This window comes from Somniosus microcephalus, chromosome 9, assembly GCF_052327205.1.
Source record: "Somniosus microcephalus isolate GS21.2 chromosome 9, FLI_Smic_1.0, whole genome shotgun sequence".
NCBI classification, from domain to species: domain Eukaryota; kingdom Metazoa; phylum Chordata; class Chondrichthyes; order Squaliformes; family Somniosidae; genus Somniosus; species Somniosus microcephalus.
Window position 1 is genome coordinate 122,413,923 of NC_140995.1, and position 12,837 is coordinate 122,426,759.

At 41.0% G+C, this 12,837-nt stretch overlaps 1 protein-coding gene across 2 annotated transcripts in view; it reads left to right on the forward strand.

Annotated features, from left to right (window-relative positions):
- Nucleotides 1–443: 443 nt before the first annotated feature.
- The window catches only part of tnfrsf21 (tumor necrosis factor receptor superfamily, member 21), a 75,857-nt gene continuing 63,463 nt past the window's right edge, over nucleotides 444–12,837 (forward strand). Inside the window, exon 1 of one of the 2 annotated variants that reach the window (XM_085997106.1) lies at nucleotides 444–1,001. In XM_085997106.1, the coding sequence (XP_085853232.1) occupies nucleotides 918–1,001 (84 nt within the window). In that variant the 5' untranslated portion in view covers nucleotides 444–917. Of the gene's footprint in view, nucleotides 1,002–1,057; nucleotides 1,131–12,837 lie in introns of those variants that run through there. The other variant, XM_085997107.1, reaches the window with a different exon arrangement.

Sequence of the window (12,837 nt, forward strand, 5' to 3'; positions counted from 1 at the left end):
TGGGTATCAAGGGATTTGGAGCAAAGGCGGGAAAATGGATTTGAGATATAGATTACCCATGATCTAATTGAATGATGGAATAGGTGTGGAATCTCTGTCCTGCCCCTGCCTTAAGGTTATACTCCTACTTTCAAAGTTGCAACCCCAAATTAAATTTCACTCCCATACGAACAGAGTAATACATTATGCAGTAGATTATAAAACTATCCCGTCCTAACTGAACAGGCTTTCAAATGTGAGCAACGCCACACGACATCGACGAGTGTAGAACAGAAACAATCTGAAATCGAATGAAACGGCACTTCCTTAGTTTCGTCTGCATATTTTAAAATCTTTCTCCTCCAGCCGGTACAAAACGGTTTCAATGTTACAGGGAAGTTCAGGCAGTGTCAGTTTGAAGCGGCTTGGGCCAGTTGTGAGCGCAGGCTGCAGCCTCTCATTGGGAGCCGAATGTTGCCCGGAAGGTTCCGAGGATGCGATGACGCGGCGCGCTCCGCCTCCTCCCCCTTCACTGCGACAGCGGAGCGCTTGTTGACTTCATCTCAGTATCAGCCGGACCCCGCCGTGCTAGTAACAAAGCAGTATCGCTGGAGCTATGGGAATAAATGCAGCCGACATTGACGACCAGTCGCTTCTTCCTTATTACTTGAAGCCTGTCGACTTGGTGAAAGTGGCCGCACGGTTTCTGCAGTGGTGGAACCGCTGGTGCCAGTAAAAAAAATCGGCGGCCGTCCGTATGGGGGGGTCGGTGCCAATTCTAGCGCAGTAGAAGTGCGTCGAGCGGGGCAGTGGCACAATGCAGAGTGGGGCGGCTCGCCACAATAACACGGTAAAATGAACCAGTGTGCGAGCAATGGACGCCTGGCAGCTCCAGCAGTGGCCACCAGCAAACTCTTTACCGCCTAGCCCTGCTAGTAATGGGAGCTTTTAGCTTGTTGTGGTGCTTTCTTCCCTCGCTGGTAGCTTGGTCCGCAGCGACGATGAATTGGAGCATTCTGACGGTAAGAGCACACGGGTGTTAGCGCTGGGTTGAAGAGAGACCGGTTGTTTACCAGAAGCCCTGTTATTGTCTGGCGATGAGAGAGACGAAGATAAATATTTCAGATTTTCAGCGTTGATTTTCTTAGATGGTAAATACAAATTGTAATAGCTTGAGGTGTTGAATGCTTCATGGTTTTCCTATTGAGTATCGGTGTTGGAATGCGTCTGGGCAGGGCATTAGGTGCATGTTAATTTTTCTTTACAAAGGATGGAACAGACATCCGTGTTGTATCTATGCACTGATACCAGTGTACTGCATAAGGTAATATTTTATATTGACAGACTTGTATTTTTGTTAATATTGGTAACTGATATTTTTGGCACCATTTTTTCTTTATTGGGGAAAAAAAACACAAATGAATGCCGATTTGAAATGTAAACCAGTATTGTAAACTTGCTGAGGGGGTAAGTCTGTAGATTAAACAAACTGTAAAAATACTCTCTTTCATATAAAGTAATATCATTAAAAATTGACCCATAAATCTATCTAGTAAGGATGCAAGTTGTTGCATCAGGTTACTGATGTTGCAAGTAACAGTATGCCCTTGTTGGTCACAATCAATATTATGTGGAATTTTGCTACTGTACATTGGACAGAATTTTGAATAATTTTATTTAAGATAATTTGAAATCTTTTTAACTCTGCTTCTGGTAGCTATTCTCTTTCAGTGTCATTTATTCAGAATGTAGAGATATATTTATTTTAAACTTCTTCAAAATACACAAACTTTGCTCTGCACAGGTTTTTCCATTCATGCTGACATGAACACTTTACAGCCAAATTTGTTAAGATTTAATGCTTTTTTTTGAACAAGACTAAACCTAGTTCATTGGGAAACCTCTAGTTTAAGCAGGAGCGCTGGGTGCACAGAATTGTGCTATATTTCAACAATGTTTTCCCCTGTTTCAACTTTTTAAAACAATATCTGGGGGCAGTAAACTAAGGCCAATTCTTTTGTTTCCTATTGTTTGGTTAAACCAACTGTTTTAAAATGGCATCACAGCAAAATTCAGGGAACCATCGGGTATCTAACAAGTTTTTATTTTTTTTGTGATTTAATTCCCTTTATTCATTTTATATTTCACACAAATTACAACACAGAAACAGGCCAATCAGTTTGTGTTGGTGTTTATTGTCCACAATCGGTCATCTTAAACGCATGTGCCTGCCCTGTTCCCGTATCACTTTATGCCCCTTTCTACCACCTATTATTTTTAACTGGTCTCTGCTTCTATCACTAACTCCAATAGTGAATTTCTCAACATCCACCTCCTGTGTAGACAATTTGTTTCCTGCTCTCTCTCCTAAGTTTCATTCTCTGTTCCTCAATCACTAGAAACAGTCTTTTTCAATCTGCCTTGTTCTATCCCTTCTTAATTTTAAACACCTCAATCAAATCATTCTGTCACCCGCTCAGTTCTAACAAAAACGCATCCAATTTTTCAAGTCTTTGTATTTGTTTTTCCTCATGCCAGGCAGCATCCTAATGATCCTGTATGCACTGCACCCTCTCTGTTGTCGTATTATCCTTCCTATAGTGGGAGGGGACAAAACTGCACACAGTGATCAAACTGGAGTCTTATTAAGGTTTTATGTAGATTCACCATTACATTTTGACTTTTATATCCTATGCCTCTTGCCATAATGCCCATTAGTGTTTTTTATGGCCTTATATACACTGGAGATGCTGCTTTTAATGCAATATGAACCTAAACCCCCAAATTTCACTTCTTTCTTATCACTCAACCGTCCCCTGTTCAAAGTAAAATTACTTTTTTTTAACCAATGGATGTACCACTTCACAATTACAGACATTGAATTCCATCTGCCATTTTCTTGCCTATTCCTCCATCTTCTCAATATCCCCCTGCAGTTTCCTTTAGCCCTCAGTAATTTACTATGTTTCCTGCTTTAGTATCATTGGCAAATTTGGACCCCACGTCCTCTAGCCCTACCGCTACCCAGTTCCAAACACTGCAAAACTGGCCTTAACTTTTTTTAGCAGGTTTTTGATCCAATTTGTTCTTTTAATTCCATGCCCCTTAATCATCATCAGTAGTCACCTGTGTGGTACCTTGTCAAAGGATTTCTGACAGTCCATGTACACTAAATCCACTGCATTTCTTCCTTTCACCATACCTGTTAAGTTTGCCAAATATGATCTTTGAATTTTCTCCTGTTCTAGATATTTAGTAACTTCATGCAGTCTAATTAACCACAATTTGAAATTAAAATATCTGTATTTTCAGTGAGTAACTTCAGGCATGGTTTATTGCAAGGGTGCCCTCGCAGTAACAATGTAAGGTATACTGAGCTTTCAACTTGTCTTCGATGGTGTCTGAGCTCCAGCTTTTCCTGGTGGGGGTGTTTATCATTTATTATTTGGGTCTTCTAGGTCAAATGATGACACATTTTTGGCCAAGGAAAAGCTCTTCCAGACACTGATCAAGTCCCTGTGCAGACACGATGGGCTGAATGGCGGCCTCCTGTGCTGTAAATTTCTATGATTCTATGAGCCACTTTGTTGGCCAGTTAGGGAAGAGACACTGATCCTGCCTGTGGATGTGTTGTGTGTTGTCTCCTGCCCCAATCCCAGACAATAGTGCTCATGAGCAAGGTAGAGTGAGAGGAAGAAAATGTACATGTGAAATTCATATTTATTTTCTCTGATCTTTAAAAAGAATCAACTGGAAATGAACAAATCACCTGTAAGATGTGAGCTTCAATATAATAACCAGTTATTCTTGGATCTGACTGTAGTTCAAAATTACAGTAATTATCTGGCTTGGTGTATATTTAAGATAAAATGCATTTACGGTTGCAGTGCCTTCAGTACTACAACAACTTGTGTATTTATATAGCGTCTTGAACATGGTAAAACGTCCCAAGGCGCTTCACAGGAGTATTTAAAGACAAAAAAAAATTTGACACCAAGCCACATACGGAGAAATTAGGGCAGGTGCCCAAAAGCTTGGTCAAAGAGGTAGGTTTTAAGGAGCGTCTTAAAGGAGAAAAGAGAGGTAGCGAGGCGGAGAGGTTTAGGCAGGAAATTCCAGAGCTACACCAAGAACATGATACAGTAAACCTTTTACAACAATGTTCAGGGGATAGCCAGATTTTGCATTATGGCTAAGATGTGTTCAATTATAGTTATTCTCTGACCAATGCTTGGTGTGTGAAACCACTAAACTCGCAGAAGTACCAATGCTATTGTCAATTATTGTGGTTTATGAGTACTGTTGATTGTTACTTTTGTTCATTAATCCTTGTGAAAGGACTCATTTGCTGTCTTTCCCACATCCACCCATATAAATTTCATAGGTTTACAAACTACTGAAATTCAATTTCTGAATTGTGTAGAAATTCTGCTGCTGTTCTCAAAAGGTTTCAGGTTCCATTTACTACATCTTGCTACTCTATCCTTGTTTCTTTATATTTGGCTAAAATCTAAACCACTGGAGTCTTTTTGTTAATTTAGGAAACTGAGATCACACCGAACAGGTGCTTTGTTTTTGTTTTAAAGTTTCACTTATTAACCAGTCCAACAAAAATTTTGAAGTATCGGTGTTGGGATTGTTCTCAGCTGAGGGCGTGTTTTTAAAGTTTGAAATTGATGGGTTTGATACTGAAATATTAGTATTAACTTTTCATCCAGTAAATATTCCAATTGTGCAGCCAAAATAGTTTCTAGCTTTTTTAACCAATATAGGTCAGAGCACCTATATTGTAATAAAGCAGTTGATATGATCCAATTTTATATCTTAATAGTAACAATAATTATGTAGTTTTCCATTTAATAAAATTTTTTTTTTAAAATCCCATTGCATTTATATAGCCTCTTTAATTTCCTCAGTATGTCCCAAAGTGCTTTGCAGCCAGTGAATTACTTTTGAAGTGTAGTCACTGCTATGTAGGCAAATGTGGCATGCAAATTTGTGCAGAGCAGGATAAGTAGATTCCACACCTCCAGTTATTAGGAGTTTACCCAAAGGGTCATAATCATGAAACCCCTTTTTATAAGAATTAGCAGGAGTAGGCCATACAGCCGTTCGTGGTTCCCCTAGAGTCCAAAAATCTATCTATCCCGGCCTTGAATGTACTCAATGACGCAGCAGCTACAGCCCTCTGGGGTAGAGAATTCCAAAGATTCACAACCCTCTGAGTGAAGAAATTCCTCCTCATCTCAGTCTTGAATGGCTGACCTCTTAGCCTGAGACCTAAATCTCTCTGAACAGCAACATTTAATAGTTTCTCACCATTTCAAAAATATTCTGTTATTCTATTCTTCCTACCAAAGTAAATAACCTCACATTTCCTCACATTATACTCCATCGCCACCTTACTGCCCACTTACTGAACCTGTCTATATCCCTTTGCAGGCTCTTTGTCCTCCTCACAGCTTACTTTCCCACCTGACCTTGTATTGTCAACAACTTTGGATGCATTGCACTCGATCCCTTTAATCCAAGTCACTATGACAACAACAACTTTTATTTATATAGCGGCTTTAACATAGTAAAACGCCCCAAGGCGCTGCATAGGAGTATTTTAAGACAAAAAATTTGACACCGAGCCACATAAGGATAAAGGGCTGGTGACCAAAAGCTAGGTCAAAGAGGTAGGTTTTAAGGAGCGTCTTAAAGGAGGAAAGCGAGGTAGCGAGGCGGAGAGGTTTAGGCCGGGAATTCCAGTGCTTGGGGCCGAGGCAACAGAAGGCATGGCCACCAAAGGTTGAGCGATTTATAATCCGGGATGCTCAAGAGGGTAGAATTAGAGGAGCTCGTATCTCGGGTGGGGGTTGCGGTGTGGGTTGTGGGGCTGAAGGAGATTAGAGATAGGAAGGGGCGAGGCCATGGAGGGATTTGAAAACAAGGATGAGAATTTTGAATGAGGCGTTGCTTAACCGGGAGCCAACGTAAGTCAGCGCGCACAGGGGAGATGGGCGAACGGGACCAATAGATTGTAAATAGCTGAGGCCTAAGCATTGATCCTTGCGGCATCCCACTAGTTACAACCTGCCAAATGGAAAATGACCCATTATCCCATCTCTGTTTTCTGTCTGTTAACCAATCCTCTCCATGCTAATATATTATCCCCAACCCTATGAACCCTTATCTTGCGTAGCAACCTTTTATGTGGCACCTTTATCGAATGCCTTTTGGAAATCCAAATATACTACATTCACTGGTTTCCCCCCCCTTTATCTACCCTGCTAGTTACATCCTCAAAAACCTCTAATAAATTTGTTAAACATGATTTCCCTTTCTTACAACCATATTGAATCTGCCTAATCATAGTTTGATTTTCTAAGTGACCTGTTACCACTTCCTTAATAAGGGATTCCAGCATTTTCCCGATGACTGATGCTAGGCTAACTGGCCTGTAGTTCCCTGTTTTCACTCTCCCTCCTTTTATGTGAACTAGAGACTGTAATCTTCCATATGCACTTTTTCCAATCTCCTGGAAGGCTGACTGATGAACTCTTCAGTGAGACAAAGCCAATAATAAAACATCCAGACTGATGCATTTTACATATACTTTAATAAACATAGTGCTCTTTGCAGTGAACTTGGCCTGTTGAACTTGATTCCTTGGATAAGCCAGAACTCCAGCTCAAAGTTACAACAGAAAATGCTGGAAAAACTCAGCAGGCCAGGCAACATCCGTGGAGAGAAATTAGAGTTGACGTTTCGGGTATAACCCTTTTTCAAAAAGAGTTATACCCGAAACGTCAACTCTAATTTCTCTCCACGGATGTTGCCTGGCCTGCTGAGTTTTTCCAGCATTTTCTGTTGTTATTTCGGATTTCCAGCATCTGCAGTATTTTGCTATCGTTCAAGCTCAAAGTTATCTTGTTGAGCATCTGTCAGGAGCTTTCTGCCTCGGGCATCCATTCCAGTGCTTGTCTGGCTGCTCTTTTGTGTTGAACCCAACAAATGTGTGATCACCATGCTCTGCTTTGAGCTTCAAACACCACATCTGCACATCACCAAAAATGCCACCATCTGCCATAATATCGCTTACCTCTACTCCAACCTCGCCCTCATCATTACAGAAACCTTTATTACTGCTAATGTCACCTCACTGCTTCATCTCTCAAATTTTTTCTTACTGACCTTTTGTCACAGTTCAGTTTGAACTTCTGAGTTTACCTCTTCTGTGCCATTTAATTGTATTGTATTGCCTCCCGCCCCTGTCACATTTCTAGGCTGAAAAATTCTCCAATCTTCAAAATTCAGCTTTCTGATGCTCGGGTACAATCTTGTGGTTCTTTGCACCTCCAGGAATTCTTTGTCTCAGTGGTCATGACTGGATATGGTGTTTTCTGATCTTTGCCTTTCAAGCATGACACCTTACAACTTGTACTCTACAGTTTTGAGTAGTTGTGTTTTTTTTTATGGCTGTTCTCAGTGATTAGATGCATTCAGCATTGAATGTATTAAAATCCACAGATCTCTCGATTTTACTCATAGCTATTTTGACACCACTCATGGAGTGCTTGTGTTGCCCATTTATTCTTTTCACAGGTGGTACTGCACTGTTTTACATTCTTAGTTGCCATTATTTCTGCCCACTTACATATTTTACCTAACTTGTTTTGTGGTCCCCAAGCTGCTTTTTTCAGATTCAACTGCCCCATGGTTATCGGTGGCCAATATCTCAACAGGTGGCCAGGACATCACTGCAGGAGTTGCTCAGAGCAGCATCCTAGGCCCAACTATCTTCAGCTGCTTCATCAATGATGTTCCCTTCAGCATAAGTGGGGACATTTGCTGATGATTGTAGTGTTCCTCTCCATTCACAATTCCTCAGATAATGAACCAGGCCATATGCAGTAAGACCTGGACAGCATCCAGGCTTGGGCTGTCAAGTGGCAGGTAACATTCGCACCACACGAGCTCGGCAATGACCAACTCCCATGACATTTTAGTGGCATTACCTTCATCGAATCCCCAGCATCAACATCCTGGGCTTGCCACTGAACAGAAACACAACTGGACCAGCCACATAAATGATGTGGCTATTAGGGCAGGTTGGAGGCTGGGTATTCTGTGGTGAGTGGCTCGCCTCATGACTCCCCAAAGCCTCTTCACCGCCTATAAGGCACAAGTCATGGGTGAGATGGAATACTCTCCACTTGGGTACATGACATTTAGGAAGGACAGGAAGGTGGGAAAAGTTGGAGGGGTGGCTCTGTTAATTAATGATGGTATTAGCACAATAGAGAAGGATGACCTAAGTTCAGGAAACCAGGATGTTGAAGCGGTTTGGGTAGAGAGGAGAAATAATAAAGGCAAGAAGTCACTTGTGGGAGTGGTGTACAGGCCCCCTAATAGTAACCACGTGGTAGGATGGAGTATAAAGGAAGAAATAATGGGAGCTTGTCAGAAGGGTATGGCAATAATCATGGGGAATTTTAATCTGCATATAGACTGGAAAAATCAGATGGGCAAAGGTAGCATAGATGAGGAGTTCATGGAATGTTTTTGAGATTGTTTCTTACAACAGCACGTTCTGGAGCCAACCAAAGAGCAGGTATTGTGCAACGAGATGGGATTAATTAATGAGCTCATAGTGAAGGCGCCCCTAGGTAGCAGCGATCATAATATGATTGAATTTTACATTCAGTTTGAGAGAGAGAAGAGTGGATCCAAGACTAGTATTTTAAACTTAAATAAGGGCAATTATGAGGGCATGAAAGCAGAGCTAGCTAAAGTAAACTGGCAAATTAGGTTAAGGGATAGGTCAATAGAGTTGTAGTGGCAGACATTTAAGGGATATTTCAAAATACACAATATATACATTCCAACAAGAAAGAAAAATTCCAAGGGGAGGACCCACCATCCGTGGTTAACTAAAAAAGTTAAAGATAGTATTAAACTTAAAGAAAAAGCATATAATTGCGCAAAGATGGGTGGCAGGTCAGAAGATTGGACAGAATATAAAAAACAGCAAAGAATTACCAAGATTAATAAGGAGAGAAAAATTAGAGTATGAGAGAAAGCTAGCTAGAAATATAAAAACAGATAGTAAGAGTTTCTATAGATATAAAAAAAAAGTTAACAAAGTGAGCGTTGGTCCTATAAAAAGTGAGTATGGGGAGTTAATAACGGAAAATAAGGAGATGGTAGTTGAATTGCACAGGTATTTTGCATCGGTCTTCACTATAGAGGATACAAATAACATCCCAGAAATAGCTGTAAATCAGGAAATGGAAGGGAGGGAGGAACTCAAAATTATAATCACCAGGGAAGTGGTACTGAGCAAGTTGTTGGAGCTGCGGGCTGACAAGTCCCCGGGTCCTGATGGACTTCACCCTAGGGTCTTAAAAGAAGTGGCTAGTGAGAAATTGATGCGAAGGTTCCACTAGATTGGAAAATAGTGAATGTAACTCCTTTATTCAAAAAGGGAGGGAGACAGAAAGCAGGAAACTACAGGCCAGTTAGCTTAACACCTGTCATAGGCAAGATGTTAGAAGCTATTATTAAAGACATTATAGCAGGGCATTTAGAAAAGTTCAAAGTTATCAGGCAGAGTCAACATGGTTTTGTGCAAGGGAAATCATGTTTAACCAATTTATTGGAATTCTTTGCGGAAGTAACGTACTGTGGATAAAGGGGAACCGGTGGATGTACTGTACTTAGATTTTCAGAAGGCATTTGATAAGGTGCTACATCAAAGGTTATTGCAGAAAATAAAAGCTCATGGTGTAGGGGGTAACATATCGGCATGGATAGAAGATTGGCTAGCTAACAGGAAACAGAGTAGGCATAAATGGGTCATTTTCTGGTTGGCAAGATGTAACGAGTGGTGTGCCACAGGGATCAGTGCTGGGGCCTCAACTTGTTACAATTTATATAAATGACTTGGATGAAGGGACCGAAGGTATGGTTGCTAAATTTTCTGGTGACACAAAGATAGGTAGGAAAGTAAGTTGTGAAGAGGACATAAGGAGGCTACAAAGGGCTATAGATAGGTTAAGTGAGTGGACAAAGATCTGGCAAATGGAGTATAATGTGGGAAAATGTGAAGTTGTCCATTTTGGCAGGAAAAATAAAAAAGAAGCATATTATCTAAATGGTGAGAGGATGCAGAGGGATCTGGGTGTCCTAGTGCATGAATTGCAAAAGGTTAGTATGCAAGTAATTAGGAAAGCTAATAGAATGTTACCGTTTATTGCGAGGGGAATTGAATACAAAAGTAGGGAGGTTATGCTTCAGTTATACAGGGCATTGGTGAGACCACATCTGGAGTACTGTGTACAATATTGGTCTCCTTATTAAAGGAAGGATGTAAATGCGTTGGAAGCAATTCAGAGAAGGTTTACTAGACTAATACCTGGAATGGGCGGGTTGTCTTATGAGGAAAGGTTGGACAGGCTAGGCTTGTATCTGCTGGAGTTTAGAAGAGTAAGAGGTGACTTGATTGAAACATATAAGATCCTGAGGGGTCTGGACAGGGTGGGTGTGGAGAGGAGGTTTCCTCTTGTGGGAGAATCTAGAACTAGGGGTCACTGTTTAAAAATAAGGGGTCGCCCATTTAAGACAGACGAGGAGAAATTTTTTCTCAGAGGGTCGTGAGTCTTTGGAACTCTTCCTCAGAGGGCGGTGGAAGCAGAGTCTTTGAATATTTTTAAGGCAGAGGTAGATAGATTCTTGGTGAGCAAGGGGGTGAAAAGTTATCGGGGGTAGGCAGGAATGTGGAGTAATTGGATCAGCCATGATCTTATTGAATGGCAGAGCAAGCTCGAGTGGCCTACTCCTGCTTCTTATGTTTGTATGCTCCAATGGGTATAGCTGCAACAACGCTCAAGAAGCTTGACACTAGGACACCGCTTCCAGCACCTTAAGCATCCACTACTGATGCACATGGCTGCAGTGTACTATCTACAAGATGCACTACAGCAACTCGCCAAGGCTCCTTCAACAGCACCTCCCAAACACGCAACATCCATCTCTTTGAAGGACAAGGGCAGCAGGTGCATGGGAACGCCATTACCTCCAAGATCCCCTCTACCTTATCCAGGGCACGAGGGGATGATAAATAAATGCTGGCCTTGTTAGCGATGCCATATCCTGAGAACAAATTTTCAAAATTAGCAAATTTGACCATTTTGCATTCAGCTGTTAATGTAAATTAGTAGATCCCTCAGATTCTTTTGGCACTTGATTCCTCTTTCTTCACTCCTCCTCCAACCCCACAATTTTTATAACTACTACTTGCTGTTTTTTTTTACTCCTGTGATTTTATTTCCAAGTTTTATCTTGAATCCTGCCCCCCTCCTACTGCTTTAAGTTTAAATATTAGCCTATCCTGTGGAGCTTTGCTAAATGCATTTTAGAACCCAGTGTGCCCAAGGACAACTGAGGATTTTTCGTGGACTACTTGGGATGTCATTTACTCAATAAATAAATAAATAAATTACGGAGCTTAGTCAGACAGGGACTTCCTCTTCTGAACATACAACTTTTAATTGGTTATTGTAGAATTAATCCTCATTGTGTGTGAAAAGCATGATATAAGTTGTAAATGCAATCTCAAAAATTCAAAGCCGACCCAAATTTGTGGACGAGGAGTCATGTCATTGGAGTGATTTGAGGCTGTAACATAGCTGGCTTTTGATGCTGAGTCATTTGATCATTTTCCTCGCGATCTATGGCTTGAGGAAAGCTCTTGGGATAAGGAATCTATTTTTTCAACTGGTGTCTGGCTGCAACCACAAGAGAACTCCAGAATTCTCTGCTGTTCATAATATTAAAATGATTTTGGGAAGAGGAATTACCTGTCATGCTATGTTGGGTTACTCATGCTGTTTAATTTAATGTAAAGGACTTTGTCATGTCTTGACCTGTGAGGAGTGCTATATAAGTTTTTGTGCACAGTAACCCCATCTAACTTGATGTATTAAAACTGGTTCAGATTGATATTTTTCTGAGCCATATTTTAATTGACAGCCAACATGTTGGAAAAGATAACATTTGAAGGGGCTTAAATTTGGGTGGGCAAGTTGCCTGTTAAAAGAAGCTTAAAGTTGCCATCAACATTTGCCTACATAATAGCCACTGCATTTCAACTCTTCTGAAACATGATACAGTGCAATGTAAATTCAAGTCTTTATTTGTACTACCACTCCTTCCAGATCAGACACATGAGGATTGGGTGGCAGTTATCACCATTCTGCACTTTTCCCTAAATTTGTTTACTGTAGGCTGAGCCACTATTGTGGTGCCAGCTCCAGATAGTACAGCTGCCTTCACACTGCAAGTACACTTGCTGGGATTTGCTGTGCCTGGCAGCTGAGAAGATCCGGTGAAAGAGGACCTTTTTTGGGAGCCAACCACAGCAGCTCCTGGCGAGCATACTCTCTCTGAGGTGCAGCCAGCTGCAAATGATCTGCACATCGGGAGTTGGCACCAAGCAGGGTGTCTCACAGTTGAGCAACAGCTACTGTGAATGGTAAGTTGTGTTATCATACTTGAAAACAGCATACAGAGTTTAGACCCAACAGTTAAACTGCCCACTTGATAATTTCCTTCAAATACCTGCCAGATGAATTTCAGGTTGATTTTAATATTGAGCTGAGACATATATTAATACCAAGGATAAATTATTGGAAAATGAAGGGTATATAATGTGTTGGAAACAAGATCTTGTTATTACTGTTGACTAAACACAAGTGTTTTTGGTGTATAAACCAAATAATGGAAAGTGTTCAGAGAAGGCCCACAGATTATTCCAAGTTTTGAACTATTTTGGTTCTGAAAAGAATAGTGGACAAACAAATTCCTGTTTGG